Consider the following 22769-nt stretch of genomic DNA (forward strand, 5'->3'; position numbering starts at 1 on the left):
ACATCCACCAAAGATGGTGTCTCAACCACGTCTCCCAATCCGGCCTTCCTCCATTGGAGCATGCAAGATCAACTGCTGCTCGGAGCTATTAACTCAGCTCTTTCGGAAAAAATGCTGACCCATGTTACTCGCTGTGCCACCTCCCGCGAAGCATGGACGACCTTGGAGACCCTCTTTACGTCTCAGACAAAGGCACGCACCATGCAGGTGCATTATCAATTGGCGACTCTTAAGAAAGGATCTTCCTCCATCGCTGACTACTTCCACACATTTCAGACGTTGTGTGATGCTCTTGCTGTCGTAGGTCAACCTCTCAATGACTTTGAGAAGGTGTCCTTCCTTCTAGCTGGACTCGGCTCTGACTTTGATCCGTTTGTAACCTCTGTTACAACCAGAGCCGAACCACTCTCTGTGGATGAAATCTACGGCCATCTCCTCTCTCATGAGATGCGCTTAGAGAAGCATCAAGCCTCTATTGATCTCTCTGTTGCTGGTGCAAACTTTGCCTCCCGGGGCAACTCTTCTCCACACTCAAACCGTGGCATGCGTGGTTCCCACGGTAATCATTCTTCTGGCCGTGGCTTCTCTGGCACTTCCAGGCCATTTCGTGGCAGAGGCCGAGGACCCTCATCTGGCCGTGGATCCTCCTCCAACCGACCATTATGTCAGGTATGCAACCGCTATGGTCACATTGCCTTGGATTGTTACAATAGGTTCAATGAGGCATACACTCGAGAACAGCCTTCTCAGGCTCAGGCCTATCTCTCTGCCCCATCCAGCAGCACTGATCAGAACTGGTACCCAGATTCTGGCGCTACACACCATCTGACATCTGATCTCGCCAATTTAAATATCAAGGCTGAAGACTACTTGGGCTCAGATCAAATCCGTATTGGCAACGGTAAGGGGCTCTCAATCAAACACATTGGTACAACTCGACTCTCTACTCCTAGTTCTCATTTTGATCTCCTTGATATTCTGCATGTTCCTCAAATTTCCAAGAACCTCATCTCTGTTCAGAAATTCACCAAAGATACTAATACATTCTTTGAATTCCATCCTTCCCATTTTTTCTTAAAGGACCGTCGCACGGGGAAACTCCTCCTCCACGGGCCGAATAAACATGGACTCTATCAATTTTTTCCCACAAATAAACATCCCCGTCATGCCATGGTGGGTGAACGTGTTTTCGCTTTTCAATGGCACTCACGGCTGGGCCATCCCACCTTGAAGGTTGTCCGCCATGTCCTTTCTCGTTTTCAGCTTCCAGTTGCTTCTCCAAATGACTCCACTGTTTGCACTGCCTGCCTTGGTGCAAAGAGCAAGCAACTCCCTTTTTCTTCAGCTTCCGGTTCTGCAAATTGTCCTCTTGATTTAATCTATACTGATGTATGGGGACCAGCCCCAGTTAGCTCTAGGTCTGGTGCTAAGTATTATGTTTCCTTTCTTGATGCTTATAGCAAATATACTTGGCTTTATCCAATATCCTTAAAGAGTGATGTTCTTTCAGTTTTCTGCACTTTTAAATTATATGTTGAACGGTTCTTTATGACCAAAATAAAAGCAATTCAATCCGATTGGGGTGGTGAATACCGTCCTGTCAATAATCTACTCAAGCAACTTGGCATTCAGCATCGTGTGTCTTGCCCACATACTCACCAACAAAATGGTGCTATCAAACGAAAACATCGACATATTGTCGAAACCGGTCTAGCACTACTCTCTCATGCTCATTTACCCTTCAAATTTTGGGATGATGCTTTTTCCACTGCATGCTATCTAATCAATCGCATGCCTACCACAGTTCTACAAAATCATTCTCCATTTGAAACACTTTTCAAATGTTCTCCGGATTATTCCTTCTTACGCACATTTGGTTGTCTATGTTGGCCCAACTTACGTCCATATAATTCAAACAAGTTTCAGCCACGTTCTGTCCCTTGTTTATTCCTCGGCTATAGTCCTCTTCACAAAGGCTACAAATGCCTCCACTTGCCCACAAATCGCCTCTACATCTCAAGAGATGTTATTTTCAATGAATCTACTTTTCCATATACTCCTCCCTCATCCTCCCTTGAGTCAAACTCTTGCAATACTCGGCAACAGCTCTCCCTGCCCATTCTCCTACCACAGTCAACAACACAGCTCCCACAACCTGTCCTAGAGCCCTCCTCTCCAATTTCCTCTCCCTCTCTGCACTCTCCATCACTGCAGTCCCTCTCTTCAGCATCTTCCAGCTCTGCTGATTCCCCACTTCCAGCTGATTTTTCAGCTTCTTCAACTCCTCTTTTAGTTCCACCTACTTCTTCACATCCCATGGTTACTCGTGCTAGAAATAACATCTCCAAGCCTAGAGAGTTTACAGATGGTCGAGTTCGGTACCCCCTCCCGAGAGCCCTGCTTGCCGAGTCCTCTACTGTTGAGATTGAGCCTACTTGTCACTCTACAGCTGTGAAAGATAAAAATTGGAGAGCTGCCATGAACACCGAATTTGATGCTTTACTACAGAACCAGACTTGGACCCTGGTTCCTCCTGAATTAGCTTCTAATATAATTGGCTGCAAATGGGTTTTTCGGATAAAGCGGAAGGCTGATGGATCGATTGAAAGGTACAAAGCAAGGCTAGTTGCTAAGGGATTTCATCAACAACCGGGCATTGACTATGGTGAAACCTACAGCCCTGTGATCAAACCTACTACGGTACGCATTGTTCTATCAATTGCTCTGTCCAATGGCTGGCCGATTCATCAAATTGACATACAAAATGCATTCCTTCATGGGAATATTTCTGAAGTGGTATACATGTCTCAGCCTCCCGGTTTTCCTCATCCTCAGTTTCCAGATCATGTTTGTAAACTCACAAAGGCTTTATATGGCCTTAAACAAGCCCCAAGAGCTTGGTTCTCCAGACTTAGTGGTAAACTATTGGAGCTTGGTTTTCATGGATCCAAATCAGACACATCTCTCTTCATCTATAAGTCGGCTGCTTACACTACTCTAGTACTCATTTATGTAGATGACATTCTAATCACATCATCTAAACCATCTGCAGTTTCTACACTTTTACAGACATTGAAACAGGAATTTGCTGTCAAAGACCTTGGGAAACTCCATTTTTTCCTAGGAATTGAAGTTCTTCCAAGCTCCACTGGTTTTATCCTGTCTCAGCATCGGTACATTTTGGACATTCTCAAAAGGACCAAAATGATTGAGGCCAAACCGATCAACTGTCCAATGGCATCTTCTACTCACCTCTCGGCTTTTGAAGGTGATTTATTCTCTGATCCAACTTTATTCCGCAGCACAGTAGGTGCATTGCAATACCTCTGCATCACAAGACCGGACATCTCATTCTGTGTGAACAAACTTGCTCAATTCATGCATAATCCCACGGATCTACACTGGCAGGCTGTAAAGAGACTCTTAAGGTATCTCAAGGAAACAGTTCAGTATGGTCTTCACTTCTACCGTGCCCCAACAGCCTCCATTGAGGCCTACTCCGACGCAGATTGGGCTGGAGACCAAGATGATCGTCGCTCTACGGGTGGATATTGTATTTTCCTTGGGAAAAATCTTATTTCATGGAGCTGTCGAAAGCAACACACTGTTGCACGCTCCAGCACCGAGGCCGAATACAAATCCCTAGCAAACACTGCAGCTGAACTCTCCTGGATTATGTCTCTATGTTCTGAACTTGGGCTCAGCTTTACACGTCCTCCTACACTATGGTGTGACAACATCGGAGCTACTTACCTATCTTCAAATCTAGTTTTCCATGCACGAACAAAACATGTCGAAATTGATTTTCATTTTGTTCGAGACATGGTTGCTAAGAAGACCATCCGCATTCAATTCATCTCCAGCAAGGATCAACTAGCGGATGTTCTCACCAAGCCTCTCTCCTCCGCCCGTTTTGCTTTCCTTCGTACCAATCTCAACGTTCTCCCTATACCGTTGAGATTGCAGGGGCATGTTAAAGACATATCTACCCCTCAGCTAGATATGTCTTCTCAAGATAAAGTTCCTAATTCTATGCGCTCTCAAGATGAAGATAAAACCTAGATTATAGGAACTAGTGATAAGATAATATTTTGAATTCAAATACTCAGATTAGATTGTAGTGTTTCATTCCTATCAGAATTGTAGTCTCCTAAACTCATGTAACTATGTTCTAGTTTCTCTATATATACAAACAGCCTCTACCAACATTTGGTAAGGCAGCACAAACACAAATCCTTATATTTTATATATATATATATATATATATATATATATATATATATATATATATATATATTTCCACTTCTTTTAATTAAAATACCATCATTTTATCTCCAGGTTCTGCAAAACACTAATACACAAAAATTAACCAAAAATATCAGAAAATAACAAAGATAAAAGTTTAACTAATGTAAATTAAGGAGTCCAAATATACACTTTTTGGCACTCATCATGTATGCTAATACTATTATATAATTATGTATACTATATTAGTATTGTATTATATATATACCCTACTTTACTATATACATATACTATGCAACATATGTCAATAAATTAATTGATTACCTAATTAGCATATATTAATATGTTACTAGTTAATAATTATAACTTAAATACATAATTAGTTCGTATACTAAATGTTAATATGTTAATGTATATTAATAGGTTAATACATTAATATATTATTGAATGGTGATATAACATGTTAGTATATAATTAATGTTGGGAACATGTATGTGAATTAATCACATCAGAAACAACGAAAGATTTCCAAATAATGAACTCCATGCAAGCATAGTACTAGATTTTTCAAAACATGAAATAGCATGCAAGAGAAGGTATGATCACATACCTTAGGGTTGCATGACTAGGGTTTTTCTTTCTCCTCTTGATAGTGCACGACTAGGGCTCACTCTAGAGACTTTATGATATTCTCCTCAATTTTGATTTGTGATCAAAGAGTGCGGGGCTCAAATATACAAGATTCCTTTAAAATAGACATGTGAATCCTAGTTAGAATGGGACTTGGAAAACCAAGTTTTACACCAACACCATTTCACACGCCAAGTTCGAGTGCTTCTTGTGCAATTAGGTTAAGCCTAAAAGGATAATGATCAGTTTGAGAATGGACCTAAAAGAAAAATAAAGCTAGACTCAATGGGCCTAAACACTTTGTCATCTCATGACTTGTTACAAGTTACAATTAATTACAACTTATTCAACTAAAAAATTGTAGTTGCATTCTAATATTTATTTTGATTAATCTAGATCTCCATTGACTTCTTAGAATTGCATTTGACTCCTCCACGAAATATTTATACCGAAATTAAAGTCAAAATAAATTTACATTACTTTAGTTTGCTCTCTTTTAATGATTGAATTTCCGATTTAATCTATTGATTGTTCTCATACTCTTGAAATCATATTTCATTGAGTACATTTAATTTTAGTAACTTCGTACTAAAATGCTCATGCCTGAGATTTAGAATAATTAATTTATTAAATTTATCTCTTTGATTTCAATCAAAGTGAATATAGATTCTATTTTGAGTAGTGTTTCCACAATGCTACACGTGATCACCCAACACATTTGAGATTTTGACCATGAATGATCTCACTCCTAAATGTATCTAAGTGACCTACACTTCACATTTGAGTTCACATTCCCCTCATGATTAAGAGTCAATGCTATAATTAGTCATATATTCAAGTTATTCAATTGACAATAATTTATAAAATAATAACTCACGTAGTCCAATTTAGTGTATTGTAACCATACGAACATATCAATTAGAAGTCTCAACTTTCATGAACAAGATAGATCATCATGATTGATATGTTATAATCTTATCAGATGGAATGATCAACTTCATCACCGATTATGAACTAGGGTTTATAAGTCACAAGACATTATGGCTTAAATCTTTTGTGTGATTATTAACACGTAAATTATATTTAATATAACTTAAGGAATACATATACACAAATTTTCCACACATATATATAAAGATATGATCAATGTTCTTATTTATCTCAGAAAATAAACAACTTCATTATTAAACCGAAAATGTCATACAAAACAAATTTAGTTTTAGGAAATTATCGTTAACAATCTCCCACTTGCCCTAAAATTCAATTTAGCATACATTTGACACCCATTCCCTTTACGTGAGACTCAAAAGTCTTCTAAATGCCGAAGTTATCTTTGCCACAACCACATCTCCACACGTTACAATCTCTCTAAATGGGATGATACTCGCGCTCAATGAGCTTCTTTTTCTTGTGGTTTCTCGGTTCTTTGGGTTATGCAACCATTTCACTGTTGTCACATAACAACGTGATATGATATTACTCCATCTTCATTACACCAAGATCCATCAAGAATTTTCTAAGCCAAATAGCTTCCTTTGCCATTTCACAAAGTGCAACATATTCAACCTTCCTTGTTGAGTGAGCAATGCAAGATTGTTGATACTCCTCAAAGTAATGTTGAAAATGTGTAAAGTTGTATAATTTTTAATACTAAGTTAATAAAAATTGTTATTTTTGTTTATTAATTTTTATTTTTATTTTTCGTTAAAATTGGACATTGAAAAAATTCCAATCAAGCTCGATTGGAAACTCGATTAGGGTGCTGGCTAGTCGAATTCAATCAATGTTTGAAAACTTGGCTCGAGTTCGAGCATATGAACAATACTTCTGCACCGAGTCCGAGCAGCCAATGCTTAACTCGGTTAGACTCGATTAAAGTCACACCTATGTCAACCGGTTGGAGTCCAAACGGTAAGCAGTTGGAATCAATCCAAAGAGAGGCCGTTGATACCAAGGACTAGGAGCAAGTCGGCAAGCCTTTAAGAAATACGGCAAGACATTTTAATGCAACTACAAGTCGTCTAATTGCGACTTACTCCTAATACAAAAGGTCCAAAACCCCCCGCAATCTACTCGCTGCTAATTCTAGAGCTTCGGAAGCCAAAGGATATGGAGGGTGGAGCTGGTATGAGTGGCAGTGAAGACAGCCCAAAGAAAGGGTTGGGCGGCACAGGTTTGGATCTCCCACTGAATCACCACGGAAACTTGAAAAGTGCTTCCAGCGATCAAAGCCTTGGGAACATTCTTCTGGAGATTAAGTCTTCCAAAACCCCTGTAAGCACCCAGCTTATTTTTCAATTTTTACTTTTTTGTTTGTCTTTGGGATCCTTCTGGCTTCTTTGCTTTTTCTTTTGAATGGGTCCGAGAATTTGACAAATGGGTTCTTCTTTATCCGCCATTTTGCTGCTCAGAAACTAAAGAATTGAAAATGAATTTCTAGGACATGGAGCTACCACACCAAGAAAAATCTACTCTCTTTTTTTGTTTGTTTGTTTGTTTTGTGTGTGTAATTTGAATGGCGTCAGTTTCATGATTCTTTCCTTTTATTGAAATCCTTGCAGGCAGTTATCAATTACGGTGCATCTTGGTACGTAACAAGTTCTTCAAAAGCCTTTTTCCTGATCTCTCGTTTTAATTATCAAAATCATATATGCACAAGCCCTTCACAAAAAGGCGGTATTTGTGAGCTTCTTGTTTGAACACAAAATGTTTGATGTAATGATGATTGACACAGTGAGTTGCATATCTAAGGGTTAGACGCATTATTCCCGGGAAACTGGTTCCTGTTTCATAGAAGTTGTGGGATACATGAATCCTAGTCTTTCTCGTGGGCTTCGATTTGGGGGATTATAGAGCTTGTTGGTGACCATTATCAATCTATTTGCTACATTCACTACAAAAAAAGTTGTTGCTAAAAGTCTAAAAGTCGTCCCAATTGCTCCGTCGAGAAAGGTTGTTAACGACAACACCAAAGTCATTTGTCGTCGCTGATACGTGATTATCAGTGACTGATAACTCCTTATCAGCAACGACTATGAGTCGTCGCTAATAACCCCTTATCAGGACGACATAGAATTTCCTAGATTTGTCATTGATTAGAAATAAATGTGAGAGATTAGAGGGTCAGATGACTAATAGCAGGTTATCACCCATGAAATTCTTGACAGAATCTACAATATGGAACAATTCTTGGTTTGTTTTCACTTTTCAGGTGCCGTGTTTGTAGCCAGATCCTCCCTACATTCTGCCAGTTGAGTAACAATTTCCCAAAGCTTTCTTTCATATATGCAGACATTGATGAATGTCCAGAGACGACTCAGCACATTCGGTATACACCTACATTTCAGTTTTACCGAGACGGCGAAAGGGTAGATGAGATGTTTGGTGCTGGAGAAGAGCGGTTGCATGATCGCTTGTGGTTGCACTCCTAAAGACATATTTCAGGATCAACATATAATGTTTAGCTGTAGAAACAATTTCCTGTATTTCTTAAGCTTAGCAGGTGTACTTGGGTCACAAGCTATCGGTAAAGTCCTTTTGTAATGAATTCTTTCTTTTCTTGCTCTGCTTGTAAGGGTCGCATCTAAAACCATAAATGCGATGTAGCACTCCATTTTTATACTGAGAAGATGATTAGCCTACATAGAGTAGGTGGATTATAAAGAAGCTCATGAGTGGTAAGTCTTACATTGGTTATTTATTAGGTAAGACTGAGTTTAATGAGCGATAATAGAAAGCTCTAATTGCAACTTAACTAGTCTTTTTAGAGTGATAGGACTGATTTAACTAGCGCTTTTTCTGGATCATTATCTTGTAAATATAAATTGCAAATTCTATATGGCAGGGTTAAACAAATTGATAGCTTATCATCTTATTTGCAGTTTACCTACTCAGATGATAAACTTGTTCACAATGGCCTACTTGGAAGAAACAATATAATAAATTGAAATAGATCAACTCGAACAAATGACATCAGGTTGGTTGGAGAAACAATACTTGAAGAATGGAGATAGGGAAAAACTGAAAAAAGACAAATGACAGAGAACCAAATACTAAGGTTCCTAGATTTGCTAAACACCTCAACCTGAAGCACACCTCTCTTCCCACACAATGAATGTTCTTTATTTTCTCCGCAGGCATTAATGATGGCTACGATAATAACCATTTGCAAAAACTTGCATGTTGACTCAAGCCTTGGGCTTGAGAAGCTTTACAGTCTCCCATGTGAAATCTGGATCATCACGGCCAAAATGACCATAAGCAGCAGTCTTCTGGTACCTGAAGTTGCCTCCTCTCTTAAGATCCAGATTGATGGCAATCATTCCTGGCCTAAAGTCGAAATTCTCTTTAATCAGAGCCAATATGTCCTTGTCCGGAATCTTCCCTGTTTTGTATGTGTCCACAAACACCGACAGCGGTTCCGGCACACCAATTGCATAAGAAACCTGCACAATACAGCGTCGAGCAAGCCCTGAAGCCACCACACTCTTTGCTGCCTGCCTAACAATATATGCACCACTCCGGTCCACCTTGGTTGGATCCTTTCCCGAGAAGGCACCTCCACCATGAGCACCCCACCCACCATATGTATCAATAATTATCTTCCGGCCAGTAAGTCCTGCATCTCCGTGAGGTCCGCCGATGACGAACCGACCTGAAGGGTTGAGGTGGAAAATGGTCTTGTCATCAAGATACTGGGAGGGGACAACAGGTTTAATCACATGCTCTTTCAAATCCTTGGCAATCTGCTCATTTGTCACAGTCTCATCATGTTGAGTTGAGATGAGGATGGTGTGCACCCGGAGAGGGACCATTGCTCCATTCTCATTCTTATACTCGACAGTCACTTGAGTCTTACCATCAGGCCGGAGCCATGGGCATGTTTTATTCTTCCTGACATCAGTTAGCCTGGCACCAAGTTTGGTAGCAAGCACATGAGTAAGCGGCATGAGCTCAGGCGTTTCGTCAGTAGCATAGCCAAACATGTGGCCTTGGTCACCCGCTCCAATTTCCTCAGGTTTCTTGGTGAGGTGGCCGTGAACTCCTTGGGCAATGTCAGGGCTCTGTTGCTCGATATTCACAAGAACGTTGCAGTTGTCGGCATCAAGGCCAACATCTGGTGACACAAACCCAATGCCTCTGCAAGTGTCTCGAACTATTTTCTCATAGTTTACTTTAGCCTTGGTTGTGATCTCACCAAAGACCATCACCATGTTAGTCTTTGTACAGGTCTCGCATGCAACTTTGCTCTCTGGGTCTTGTTCTAGGCAAGCATCAAGGATGGCATCTGAGACTTGGTCGCAGAGCTTGTCAGGGTGGCCCTCATTGACAGATTCAGAGGTGAAGAGGAAGGTATCCATCTCTAGACTGGGAAAAAGGATAAGATGTGTTAGTGATCCTCCACACTTCACAACAAAAGATTGAAATCTCAAGGTTTAACTTGTAAACAACAATGTATGGCGTATCATTACATGGAAACATCCATGAAATTTAAAGTGTTACTTTTCTCAAATATATAGTTAAGGAACCAACAAGATTACCCATCATTGACATTAATAGCCACATCATGATCATCATCTTCACTATACATAAATTTCAAGATTAAATGGTAAAGGAAAAGTTTGTACCGAGGATATATCTATGACACAAATCCTTAAGGTAGATTGCTATGGCAGATCAAGATAAAGACATCAGCAGAAGAGAACGAAAATGTCAGATGTAAAATAACTCCCCCTACTTGCAATCCCATCATATCATTAGTACCAATCTAGATCCCGCGGATTTGGCTTAGGAAAATGCCCGTAATTTTTTCAATGGTCCAGATTTAATTTCACAAACGCTCTTTGACCCTTGAAAAAATTATACCACATATGCTCTACAGCATCTAAGCCAAATCCAGATCCCGCTCTAACATCACATTGGAGGATGAGACCCAAGTATATTGGTTTTGAAAAGGTTGATGTTATGGAGTGAATACAAAGCAAAAAAAAAAAACCAAATCATAAATGCAAACAAACGGTACAAACAAAAACATCCCACATAGATCCAGTCGAATGCCAAAGCAAACAACATCAAACACCATAAACAGACAACCCATTGGTGCACAAACAAAGGAGCCGATCTCCTTAGCTAAAGTAGAGGAAAACCCATTAAAACTGAGCGCAATGGGAACTCAAAATAACTAACGGCACAACCGAATGGACGTAATGTAAGTACATTAATAGCAATAATAACAAATGCAAAATTAAAGAAGAATGGTCAATGGATATCGACATATATATAGAGAACAATGTTGAAGCAGATTTTGTGACTCAAGGGAAACAGACAACGGTAGATGTTGCAGAGAAATGGCGTAGATAGATAGATAGATAGATAGATTGATAGACAGACCTGGAGCCTGGAGGCGTATGGATGTTTATAAGGCTGAGGCAGAGGAGGAAGTGGAATAGCAGAGGAGAGGACAAAGCCGAAGAAGGGGTGGGGGGTTTTATATAGTGGAGGGGAGGTGGTTTCGTCCACTCTCTCTCTGTCTCTCTCTTTTCTGTTTTTTCTGCCAAATTACATTTACCTCCTGTCAACAACTACTATTTTTTGTACAATTTTAATATATATATATATATATATATATATATATATATATATATATATATATATATTTGAATTGTGAAATTTACGTGTGGTCTTATAAATTTAATATTAGATTTGCACATTTTTTATAAGAAAATTGACAACAAATGTGTAAGAGAATGAACGAAACAATTCTTTCTTTCTTTTCTTTTTCATTTTTTTTTGAGAACTTCTCTTATAACTCCTGAACTTTCACCAATTTTGAAAGAAAGTACTTAAACTTTAAAACGTTTTAATTTAGGGTATCCATTTTTCAGAAAGTTTCAATCTCAGTTTTCCTTAAGAATTTTTCGTTAAATCTTATTAAAATTTTTAAAAACACCATTGTGTTTATTTTTTTTAAAAAAAAAAAAAAAAATTATAAAATTTTTCAAAGATTTAGACATGGGTATTTTTGTAAATTCCGTTAAATTCTAATTAACACTTAAATCCTAACAATTTTTTTTCTTTTTTTTTTTAAAAAAAAAAAAAAAGAGGAATTTTGAGAATTTTGACAAAATTTAACGAAAAATTTAACGAAAAATTCTAACAGAGGATTGAGATTAAAACTTTCTAAAAATAGATACCCTAAATTGAGACGTTTTAAAATTTAAGTACCCTCTTTAAAAATGGATGAAAATTCAAGAATTATAAGTGACTTTTTCTTTTCTTTTTTTTCAACCCCATTTGCATGTTGTCTTATTTAAATTTTTTTTTTTAAATTTTTTTTTTTTTAAAAAAAAAATTATTATTATTTATGACACTCGCTTCTATATATCAATATTTTGTTGCGGTTGGTCCATTTTATTAACCTTAAACGTTAAAATGAGTGTAAAATACTGTACGTGATCCACAAGCCTCTTTTTTTTCTTTTTAATATTTGAAATAATTCAAGATATCCTGCTTTATAGAATTAAACTGTCTACCTCCCGATAACAGGAAAAACTTAGAAAAAAAAAAAAAACACTCCTAAAGGTCACCTCCTTAGCCCCCTTTGTTTTTTTGCCGAGGAGTTGTTCGAGCACCCCTCAATCTTTGTTTTGTTTTTTATTTTTTATTTTTTTAAAAAAAAAAAAAACAAATCACGTATAAGTCAGTATAAGTCATGTGCACAATTTTCTATCCATTTCAATTTCAAATGCTATCGAAGTGTATTAATTAAGGAAATGATTGTTTAAGGGGATCAAATGGTAGTTCAGTTCAAAAGAGTAAAAATACATATTTTTCTTTTCTTTTTCTTTTTCTTTTTTTTTTTTGGCTTTTTTTTTTTTTGAAATGAAACTGAAGACTTCATTACTGAATATGAGCCCCAAAAAGAAATACAGTTAACCAAAGGCCAATAGAAATACAATAGGAACTCATACATGCCCGAAGGCAAAAACCACTGCCCATAGGCCCTAGTTTGACTAGAGATATAGAAACTCCACCCATTAAGTCAAGAAAAATCTGACTTAAAGCAGCCTATCAAATAAGATAGACTGTGAGAAAGATCAAGAATATACATAACAACAGCTACCCAAATAATAAATAAACATTACAAGAAGTAATCTTTAAACCTCTTTTAACAATAAAGCACAACCGATTACAAAGAAAAGAGGCAGATCTAGCAACAAGCCATCAAACAGTCCCATAATGTCTAAAAATTACAAAGGTAAACCGAAATAGAAGACACAAGCAGGAAACAACAACGCAGTGCCGGCAGAAGATACAGAGGCGGACTCCGCCGGAGACGACGGCGCGTGGGAAACACGCGCCATCACCAGTACCACCCAGCCGAAGATCAGCCGCCGGAGACCCCATCCCCACCGTGCAAGGCCCGAAAATCGCGGAACGTGGCCGTCACACCCACCAAAGAGCAAAGGACTCTCTGGCGCGTGCAGGCTACGCGCCGAACTCCGACATACGGCGTGACCTGTGCGACCGGCAGCAAGAGCAGACGGCGACGGAGAACTCGGCTGAGGGGCGCGTGTCTAGCAGAAATCGGCGGACGTGCGTAGATCTGGCATCAAAAAGCTGAATAAAAATAAGAAAAGACCGACCAAAAACACTCCGACTATGACACACAAATCGGCCACTCCCCCAACCGGAACAACTAGCGTTGAGACTTAATGCCTGAGCCAAACAAAGCACAAACCACCATAGCCCAAGGGCTAGGTGAACAGCAACCCCAACCAGATCAAACCGGGGGAACAAAAACCCTATAGCTCTAAAAGCTGAGAGGAAACTAAACACTATCAAGGAGACACACCACCGGGTAAGGGAGACGTAGAGGCTCCCTCTCCCGCAAAACCAACTTCAAACGATTTTTGCCTTCCTTTTTTTGGCTTTGCTTGTGCTGGGTTGTTAATGGTGTGCTTTTTATCACTTTTTTTTTTTTTTAATTAAAAAAATAAATAATTTGTTTTTTTTTTAAAAAAAAAAAAACACTTTCTTGGCTACTGTATCGCTGGCTTCCTTTTGGCGGTTGTGGCTTTCCAGTTGGCTTCAATTACCTGTAATTTCTGTTTCTGGTTGGTTTGTGGATCCCACAGGGCACAGCCACCTACAAATTGATGGCTGTGACTAAACCTGCGCAATCTCAGATCCAGGATCCCAACTGACCAACTCCGATGTAGGGCCTACATAACGAGTTAAAGCAAGGTTCAAAATGAGCATGTAATTATCAAATCTATTCACTTAACCTAACAACATTTGGCTTATGTGATTATGTTTTTTTTTTTTTAAGGGTTTAGATTTAAAAATGGAAAAACTACAATTTAGCCTTCAAATTATCAGCCGTTTTACGGATAGTCTCCCGAACTATTAACGCTTGGACTCTGACCTTTCAAATTATCAAAACGTCTAAAAAATGTTCATTTTGACGAAATATGTCCATAATGCTCATGCCAAGTGTCATTTTTCAATTAAAAATAATAAAAATTAAATTAAAAAATTAAAAACTAAAAAAAAGTAATTTTTTTTTTTATTTAAAAAGAATAAAATTGAAAGTGGGTGTTTGGGAGTAGGGGTGTACAAACGGTGCGGTTATAACCGCTTATAACTGCCAACCGCTTTTAAAAGCGGTTATAAATAACCGCTAACCGCCTAGGCAGAAGCGGTTAGCGGTTATAGGGTTTGGGAAAAGCATTTAATAACCGCTAACCGCTTTTATATATATATATATATAAAATAAAAAAATAAAAAGTAAAAAACCTGGAGGCTAGTAGAGTAAGAGGGGCATCGTTTTGGGCATTCAGCAATGCCCAAAACGACGTCGTTTTGGACAATGTTTATAAACATCTTTTTCTTTTAGCCTTTAGGGTTTCACTTCATTCTTCATTTCCTTACCTTGCCGCCGCTCGTCCCTCTGCCTCTAGCCTCTCCAGCACTATTCCTCTCCGCTCAGCTCGTGCCTCGTCTCGTATCCGTCGCCGTTACTCTGTAGTCTATAAGCATCTCTACTCTTTCTCTCGCTTTCTTTCCCGATATCTCGAAAAATAACTCTCTGAAACGACCATTCGCAATCGCCATATCCTAGCGATTCGCTTTCCATTGCTACGTTTGTCTCGGCTTTTTTAGGGTTTGTGCAATCTTGATTTATGTGATTTTAAATTGTTTGTTTTAGGGTTTCGGTTGTGGAGGACTGATTGAGGGTTTCATTTTTCTGTGTATTTGAGCTCCAACCGAGTGGGTGTTAGTTTTTTTTATAGAAATTTTGGGTTGATTTTAATGTCGGCAGGCCGAGGTTTGGATTTGTATGCTTTTTCGTTTTAACATTGTTTGATTTTGATTTTGATTTTGGTTGGTTTTCTGTTGCTTCAGGCCGTGCGCCAAGGAGTCCGCAGGAGAGGAATACGGATTGTATTTGTATTTGTATTTGTATTTGTATTTGTTTTGGCTTTTGGATTTCATATCTGGACTAAAACCAGCCCCAAAGTGGCTAAAACAGGTCTAAAACCGGCCCAAAAAGGGTTCAAAACCGGCCCAAAATCCAAATTGAAAAGCGGTTATAAAACCGCCGGTTATTTCCTCAATAACCGCTAACCGGAGGTTATAAAAATAACTGCCTCCGCCTAGGCGGTTAGCAGTTGCGGTTGGTAAAATTCAATAACCGCTTAGGCAGTTAGCGGTTTTAGTCAATAACTATCGGTTATAACCGTTTGTACACCCCTATTTGGGGGTGGCTGCCACCCTTGGGGAGGGGGTGGCTTGCGAGCCACCCCTGGACCCCTGGGGTGGCTTTCAAGCCACCTCGAAATACAAGCCCTGGGGGTGGCCGTGTGGCTACCCCCCACCACTGGGCATAATATTAGTTTTTTTTTTTTAAAAAAAAAATATATATTATTTTTATTATTTTTTAATTGAAAAATGACACGTGACAGGGGTATTATGGTCATATTTCATCAAAATGAGCCTTTTTCGAAGGCATTGGTAGTTTGGGGGGTCAAAGTCCAAGCGTTAGTAGTTCGAGGGGCTAAATTGTAATTTTAGATCTCCATCAATAATCCTCATATTTTATTGAGCTCATGACTCATATCATATTGTATTGGGCTCTTGGCCCACATGGGAATGTTGCTCAAAGTTTGGCTCCAACCCATAATTCATTTTTTCCACACGGGCTAGTCCAACAAGCACCCGTGTAAGAAGAATGGAAAAAGAAAATAATTTTTTTTTAGAAAAATAAATAGTATAAGAGTAATGTTATATACTACATTTTTATCTACAGCTATCCCGCAATGTTGACGCGACAGTCCCAACCAACTTTTAGATTTTTTATTATTATTTTTAACAATAATTGATCTAAGAGTTAGTTGAGACTATCACGTCACATTGTGAGATAAAAATGTAATTTCTAATATTACTCATAATATAATGAAAAGAGAGAAAAATTATGGTGTAATAGATGGAGTATGCACGAAAAGGTTTCATGAATCAAAGGATAAAGCCATGTAAAGTTTAGTATCCAAAAACTAATGGTTAATGATATGTTTTAGTCTCACAAATAAAGGGTCAAAATCATGTAAAGGTAAATAAATTAAACTAGGGTTAATGGTATGTAAATGCCTTATTAATCTTAGAATTATGTTAAGTTGAAACAATAAGATTCTAATCTCATTACCTTATATGTCATATGTTATGTATTAAATCATTAAATTATGAAATTAGTATCTCTTAAGGGGGCTTTGATCCAATCTTTACTAAACTCATTAGGTCCAAAGACATTGGTTCACATATCTAAACCAAGACCTCCGGTTAAAACTCATACTAAACTTATCCCAAAATGTGGGGTGAGGTGGGGGGAAGGGGGTTACAAAACCCATGGCAGGTCACACTAGACCCACAATTGTGGTATTATTATTATTATTATTATTATTTGAAAATATGTGTATTTTAGGGATTTCACTTTCTACATTAGGATTTAACTCTGAATTTGGACGAGAAGGTTAACATTACAAATTTTTGAAAAATGGTAATCTTAAATTTATACTTTTTAAAGTTTACAGATATAATTGTAAAAGTGATAAAAGATTAGGTAGGTAAGTGAAGTTTTCCTTTTGCTTTCTTTTATTTTTTATTTTTTTCATTATCATTAACTTTAAAACATGATGAAACCAATGAAGCTAATTAAATTTATGATTTACTTGCTTCAGTTCAGTAGTAGAGTCGCATTGCATTACTTCACCACAAGAGACTAGGTTATTTAAGATTTGAGTTAATTTCTCTAATGACTCAAACAATAAATTTTAATCATTAGTAACTAATAATTAGTATTAATTTTTTATTTTTATTTTTTTAAAAAAACAATCACGACATTTACTTTATATATAGAATGATTAAATTAATGGAGTAGCTCGTGAACAAACTTAAGCTCATTCGAAAAATAAATGAATATATCATCTTGAAGAAAATATTTAGCTTGATAATAAACTTGGGTTCGGCTTAAGTTTATATATATATATATATAAACAAACTGAACCGAACCTAAACATTCAATACTTTGACTCACTCGATTCGTTTACGGCTTGTCTTAAAGTTAGGGCGGGAGACTATGAATCAAGTGAGGAAAGATTAAATGTGGACTATTAATTTATAAAGAAAAATGAATTACAAAACAAAAGTGGGGAGGAGTAGGCGTGGAGAAGGTCATATATGATTAGTAACTGAGGCCAAGTTGAAGTCCAAGGGCAGCGTGCAGGAGAAACAATGACATTATCCCGCTACCCAAGATACCATGAGCGTTTCTTAATCCAGGATTATTCTGCATAATTAAAGTGAAAAAAGAAAAATTAGAGATTAATTAAAAAGCTGAGGAATATAAACAAACAAATTAAAGAAAGAATAATAAAAGAGTTTTCACAACTTATAATCACCTCAAAAAGTGCAGGTAATATGGTTTGTACGGTCAAGAGAGCAAGGCCAATGAAACCTGTAATAGCATGAGGACTGCAAACAAAGATACATATTCATCACTTAAATCTCTCTAAATAACATAAAAAGGAAAAACTTCACTTAAAGTTCTTGATTTTTTATCACTTTTGACAAAACGTATCCAAATTTTATAAAGTATCAGTTTAGGGTATCCATCTTTCAATTTTTTTTTTTAATTTAACTCTCTGTTAAAAGTTTCCGTTAAATCCTGTCAAAATTTTCAAAATACCCATTCTTTTTGTAGGAAAAAAAAAAAAATTGCTAGGATTTAGGTGTTGGTTAAAAAAGAGAAAAAAAATTACTAAGATTTAGGTGTTGGTCAAAATTTAACTGAATTTAAAAAAATAACCATGCTTGAATCTTGGAAAATTTTTATAATTTGTTTTTAAGAAAATAAATACAAGGGTATTTTAAAATTTTTGACAGGAGCTAACGAAAAAAATCTAATGGAGGGTTGAAATTGAAAATAAATAAATAAAAGATGAAGACTCTAAACTGACACTTTTTAAAATTTGTGTACATTTTTTCAAAAGTGATGAAAGATCAGGGGAAGTTCATCACTTCTTATTCTTATTAGATAAATTTCGGATATACGATTTTGCATGTAAGAATTGTGCATTAGTTGTGTAAAGACTTTGCATGCTCTCATATTTAGTTTTCAGTTGGCCTTAAAGAGAAAAAGAAGAAAGAATGTGGGTAACTTTACTTAACCCCTTTGAATCATCATCACTTTTGTAATGTCCCCCTAAAGTTTAATTTCTCTCAATTTAATGCATCCATCTTTTAATTGTTCGCAATATCACCCATCCGTTAGGATTTTCTATTAACTCCTAATTGAGAGGTGTCAAAATTTTCAAAATACTCACATTTGTTCTATAAAAAATTGCAAAGATTAAGGCGTTTGGTTAGAATTTAACAATAGTTGCAAAAATACTCATGCCTCGATCTTTGCAAAAAAAAACAATTAATTATTTTTTTAAAAAAAAAAATGGGTATTTTAGCAATTTTTTATGGGATTTAACAAAAAATCTTAACAGAGTGGTGACATTGCAAACAATTGAAAAATGAATACAATAAATTGAGAGAAATTGAATTTTAAGGAGATTAAAGTGAAGTTTCACCAAAAAGATTGAAAGAAAGGTAAATAGTTAAAATACCTCTCAAAGATGGGTTTGTCTGAAGTGAGGAGAGACGTAATTCCACCAGTTGCTCCAAGAGCAAAGAAGAAGAACATCCCACCTAGAAGCTTGGGGTGCAAGTTTTTGGCATTAGCCTTCTCTTCCTGAATCATGACATTAAAATATATATATATAATAACCATAAAAAAAAAAAATAAAAAAAATAAAAAAAAAAAAAGCATCAATATATTTTTAGTCACAATAATAATTAACACATATTTTAAGGTATTAATTTCTTAATTTAATTACGTACCACATCATCAGAAAATCGTATCCGGAAGCCTAGATATGTTCCATACCCACCCATTGCAAAGAGCACAACTGCCTACAAGAATTAATATCAAACCATCAAAAAAAAAAAAATATATATATATATATATAGGGAGAACTTTATTTATAAATTATAACCTTCATTTTTCATCATTTATGTAAAAAGATATCAAAACTTTAAAAAGCATCAATTTAGAATATTCATCTTTCAATTTCAACTATCCGTTAGAATTTTCTGTTGAACTATCAAAATTCTCAAAATACTTTTTTTTTTTTTTGAAAAAAATAGAAAAAAAATATATTGTTAGGATTTAGGTGTTGATCAGAATTTAACGGAATTTAGAAAAATACCCATACCTAAATCTTTGAATTAAGAAAAAAAATGGAATTTTAAAAATTTTAATAGAATTTAACAGAAAATTCTAACGGAGGGTTGAAATTAAAAAAAATCGAAAGATGTATTCCTTAAATTGACACTTCTTAAAGTTTGGGTACCTTTTTGTAAAAATAATAAAAGATCAGAACTTATAAGTAAAGTTTTTATATATATACCATGTTTCCCGGGTGACCCCAATGTACAAGCCAGTCGGGAAGATTGAATGACTTAACAAGCTCAACAAAAGGCCCAAACACAGATCTCACAGCTCCACCTGTTTTCCAGATTTTCAAACTTGTTATAGTTTTTCAGAAATATTCAAATTTCTTATGACATTTTAACAAGCATTATATATATATATATATATATCAGGCTAAGGTTAAACTCATAGCTAACCAGCAAAGTAGTTTGTATTTATGCCTGCCTTACCAGCAGGTGAATTGTGTAAATAGGCTAGTAGATACTTTGTGACAAACTAAAACTTCAATTTTGCTCAAAACTCTATGGATTAGCATATATACTCGGCTTGGGATAATGAGCAGAGGTAATTAGTTCAAATCTGTTCTCCTCTCTTTCCGCCTTACGAGGCCAAAACAATGACTAAATTAGGAGAAAAAAAAGAGTACATTTTACTATTTTTGCGTTTTTTTAGCTTCCAAAGTTTAAAAAATAACATTTGACTCCACAAACTATCAAGCGGTGACAAAGTTAGCATTTTCGTTATATTTTTGTCGAAAATTAGTCACGTGTTATACGTGACCTTCGACCAACTAAACTCTCAAAAATACTCTCCTAAAAAAATATAAAGGAAAAGCATAAAAGAAAAAAATAAAAAATAAAAACTCTCTCTCTCTCTTCCTACTACACAAAACCTCATGGTCTTTGTCTTTATCAGCAACATTGATGATTGATCAAGGCTTTAAGTTCGCCAAATAAAGCTCCTGAATTCATCTGTTGTAATTTAATTTCAGAAGCTAGGGTTCTTCATCCTACCATTCAACACTCGAACCTAGAACTAGAGTTCAATTATTTATTCAGAAAGAAATTACCAACAATTACCTCCAGGAAGGGCAGCCACAAAGAGCAAAGGCAAAGGAGTGAAGGAGTACAATAGGGTCTCACCGGGCTCCTCCATTTCTTCTTCTTCTTCTTCTTCTTCTTCTTCTTTGTCAGCAGCCACAGCAATAACTGTAGCAGCTGTCTCCTTCTTCATTGCAAAAGCCGGACTGATAAGCAGTCTTCTTCTCGGAGCAGCCCATGGGCCAGTGTATAGTTTGGACAGAGTTGGTGAGAAAGGAAGCAGAGCGGGATAAATACTCATACCATGACCAGCACAGACATTGAGCATCGCCATTTGTAGACGTACACCAAGACAGCAACCAGGAAGACAACTAGACAAGGGTGTCGTTTGTTTGTAAGAGTTGGAGTCTCGTCGACGGAAGAATGTGAAGATAGAGAGACGAGCAAGGAGGAAAGGCAAGGAAAGAGACACGCCACAGGCCTAATACATAGTATTGCAACTTTCCACGTGGTCCGTGCACCAACCTCTACCTGCCCTACTCTCCTTTTTACTCCTTTTTTATTTATTTATTTATTTTTTTTTTAAGTCATGTGTTGAGTTTAATCGTATCAATAAAAAGTATTAGACTATATAAATCAATCACAATCCTACCAGACTACTTAATTAAACGAGTCATATTTCTTAACCATATCCTACTAATTTCATGCAATTTACAATTTGCGATCCCTTTTTGAACTTTTAATTTGTGCAATGTCCCCGATAAACACTATTATTGGGATTGTAATATCCATTTTCTAGACCAAAAAAAAAAAATTATTCAAATTCTTCCAACGTTCTAAGATATGAGACTTCTCTACTTGCATTGGTAAGACTCCATTGCTGGTGTGTGTGAGTGTGTTTATGCATTTCACTGCAAAATTTCCTACTTGAGTCCTTAGTCCTACGTCGTCAAATTGGCATCAGAGCCAAAGGTTCTTATTCATAAACTATATCCCATCTCAAATTAGCACTCAAAGCAGAAGATAGTATGGAGCTACCCGTCTCAAATCGGTGACGTGCTTGATACCCGTCTCTTCGTAAGACCATACATGGACCATATGGAGTATGCTACAAAGAGGGTTAGAGTAGACGTGCCTGATTTCCATGGAAAATTAGACCCATATGATTTCCAAGATTGCATTACTTCGTTAGAAGACTAATTTGATTTGTTCGGGCTATTGGTGGAGAGTGAAGTGCGGTTCATGAAGATGAAGTTGAAAGGTTAAGATAGAGTTTGGTGGCATAGTGTGGAAGAACAACTTTATCGGCTGCAACAACTACCAATTTCTGATTGGGAGGATGAAGTTAACCAAACCTGAGACCCCCAAACAACACCTAGATGGAAGTGAATGGGTGTTTATCGCAAATATAGCCAATTTTAAAAACAATTTAATCACATACAATTGAACAGTAATCAACCACAAATAATAACAAGAATCAACTAAAACAAACATTAACAAACACACAATTGGCGAAGTAAAAACCCTTTGAAGAACTCTCAAAATGTAAAGGGCAGCCAAACCCAATAAATCAATCCATTATAAAATATCACAATTACAAGTAATTCAAATTACAAACACAAAGCACAATCTTTGTGCTCTCCATCTTTCTCAACTCATTTCTTCTCTCTGTCTCCATAACCTTTGCTAAAGTGTCTCAAATGATCAAATCAAAGTAGAGAGAGAGAGAGAGAGAGAGAGAGAGAGAAGGAATTAACTTATTATATATAATACATAATATTATAATATTAAATGGACGGGCCAGCAAGTATTCCACAACCGCCTACCTTAAAACTGTTATCTACCCGTTTTGGACACATTTTAAAAAATGATTGCGTCTCCCATACATATATATCCACCCATTATCCTTACGGGTTGGCAAATCCTAGCGGGCGGTTCGGTTGGCAGATCCTGATTAGGTTGGCGTACGAACGATTCCATCAGCATTCAATGATGTGGCAAGCTACTAGTCTTGAGATTTGTTTTGTTACACATTG

The 22769-nt window shown here is 36.8% G+C and overlaps 3 protein-coding genes across 3 annotated transcripts; 1 reads left to right on the forward strand and 2 right to left on the reverse strand.

Annotated features, from left to right (window-relative positions):
• Positions 1–6938: 6938 nt before the first annotated feature.
• Positions 6939–8418, forward strand: LOC133873694 (thioredoxin-like 3-3). Its single transcript, XM_062311438.1, has 3 exons — positions 6939–7149; positions 7437–7462; positions 8087–8418. Exons 1-3 carry the CDS (start codon positions 6985–6987, stop codon positions 8304–8306), a joined length of 411 nt encoding a protein of 136 aa, XP_062167422.1. The 5' UTR covers positions 6939–6984; the 3' UTR covers positions 8307–8418.
• Positions 8419–8796: 378 nt separating this feature from the next.
• Positions 8797–11423, reverse strand: LOC133873693 (S-adenosylmethionine synthase 3). Its single transcript, XM_062311437.1, has 2 exons — positions 11266–11423; positions 8797–10242 (listed from the first exon to the last, which is right to left on the reverse strand). The coding sequence occupies exon 2, from the start codon at positions 10233–10235 to the stop codon at positions 9063–9065; it is 1173 nt and encodes a 390-aa protein (XP_062167421.1). The 5' UTR covers positions 10236–10242; positions 11266–11423; the 3' UTR covers positions 8797–9062.
• A 6100-nt stretch (positions 11424–17523) lies between these two features.
• On the reverse strand, positions 17524–21224 carry LOC133872997 (uncharacterized). Its single transcript, XM_062310698.1, has 6 exons — positions 20773–21224; positions 19890–19987; positions 19321–19392; positions 19047–19171; positions 17832–17904; positions 17524–17719 (listed from the first exon to the last, which is right to left on the reverse strand). The coding sequence occupies exons 1-6, from the start codon at positions 21065–21067 to the stop codon at positions 17615–17617; spliced, it is 768 nt and encodes a 255-aa protein (XP_062166682.1). The 5' UTR covers positions 21068–21224; the 3' UTR covers positions 17524–17614.
• Between the last annotated feature and the right edge of the window lie 1545 nt (positions 21225–22769).

Source organism: Alnus glutinosa, chromosome 7 (assembly GCF_958979055.1).
Source record: "Alnus glutinosa chromosome 7, dhAlnGlut1.1, whole genome shotgun sequence".
Lineage (NCBI taxonomy): Eukaryota > Viridiplantae > Streptophyta > Magnoliopsida > Fagales > Betulaceae > Alnus > Alnus glutinosa.

What these genes read in the sequence shown, in the direction of transcription:
- LOC133873693 (XM_062311437.1), bottom strand. Translation starts at nt 10,235, where the DNA reads ATGGATACCTTCCTCTTCACCTCTGAATCTGTCAATGAGGGCCACCCT.
- LOC133872997 (XM_062310698.1), bottom strand. Translation starts at nt 21,067, where the DNA reads ATGGCGATGCTCAATGTCTGTGCTGGTCATGGTATGAGTATTTATCCC. An exon ending in GGGGTCACCCGGGAAACATG is followed by an intron (nt 19,393 to 19,889) that starts GTATATATATAA and finishes TAATTCTTGTAG; the next exon opens with GCAGTTGTGCTCTTTGCAAT. An exon ending in TACGATTTTCTGATGATGTG is followed by an intron (nt 19,172 to 19,320) that starts GTACGTAATTAA and finishes GTCATGATTCAG; the next exon opens with GAAGAGAAGGCTAATGCCAA.
- LOC133873694 (XM_062311438.1), top strand. Translation starts at nt 6,985, where the DNA reads ATGGAGGGTGGAGCTGGTATGAGTGGCAGTGAAGACAGCCCAAAGAAA. An exon ending in TTAAGTCTTCCAAAACCCCT is followed by an intron (nt 7,150 to 7,436) that starts GTAAGCACCCAG and finishes AAATCCTTGCAG; the next exon opens with GCAGTTATCAATTACGGTGC. An exon ending in ATCAATTACGGTGCATCTTG is followed by an intron (nt 7,463 to 8,086) that starts GTACGTAACAAG and finishes TTCACTTTTCAG; the next exon opens with GTGCCGTGTTTGTAGCCAGA.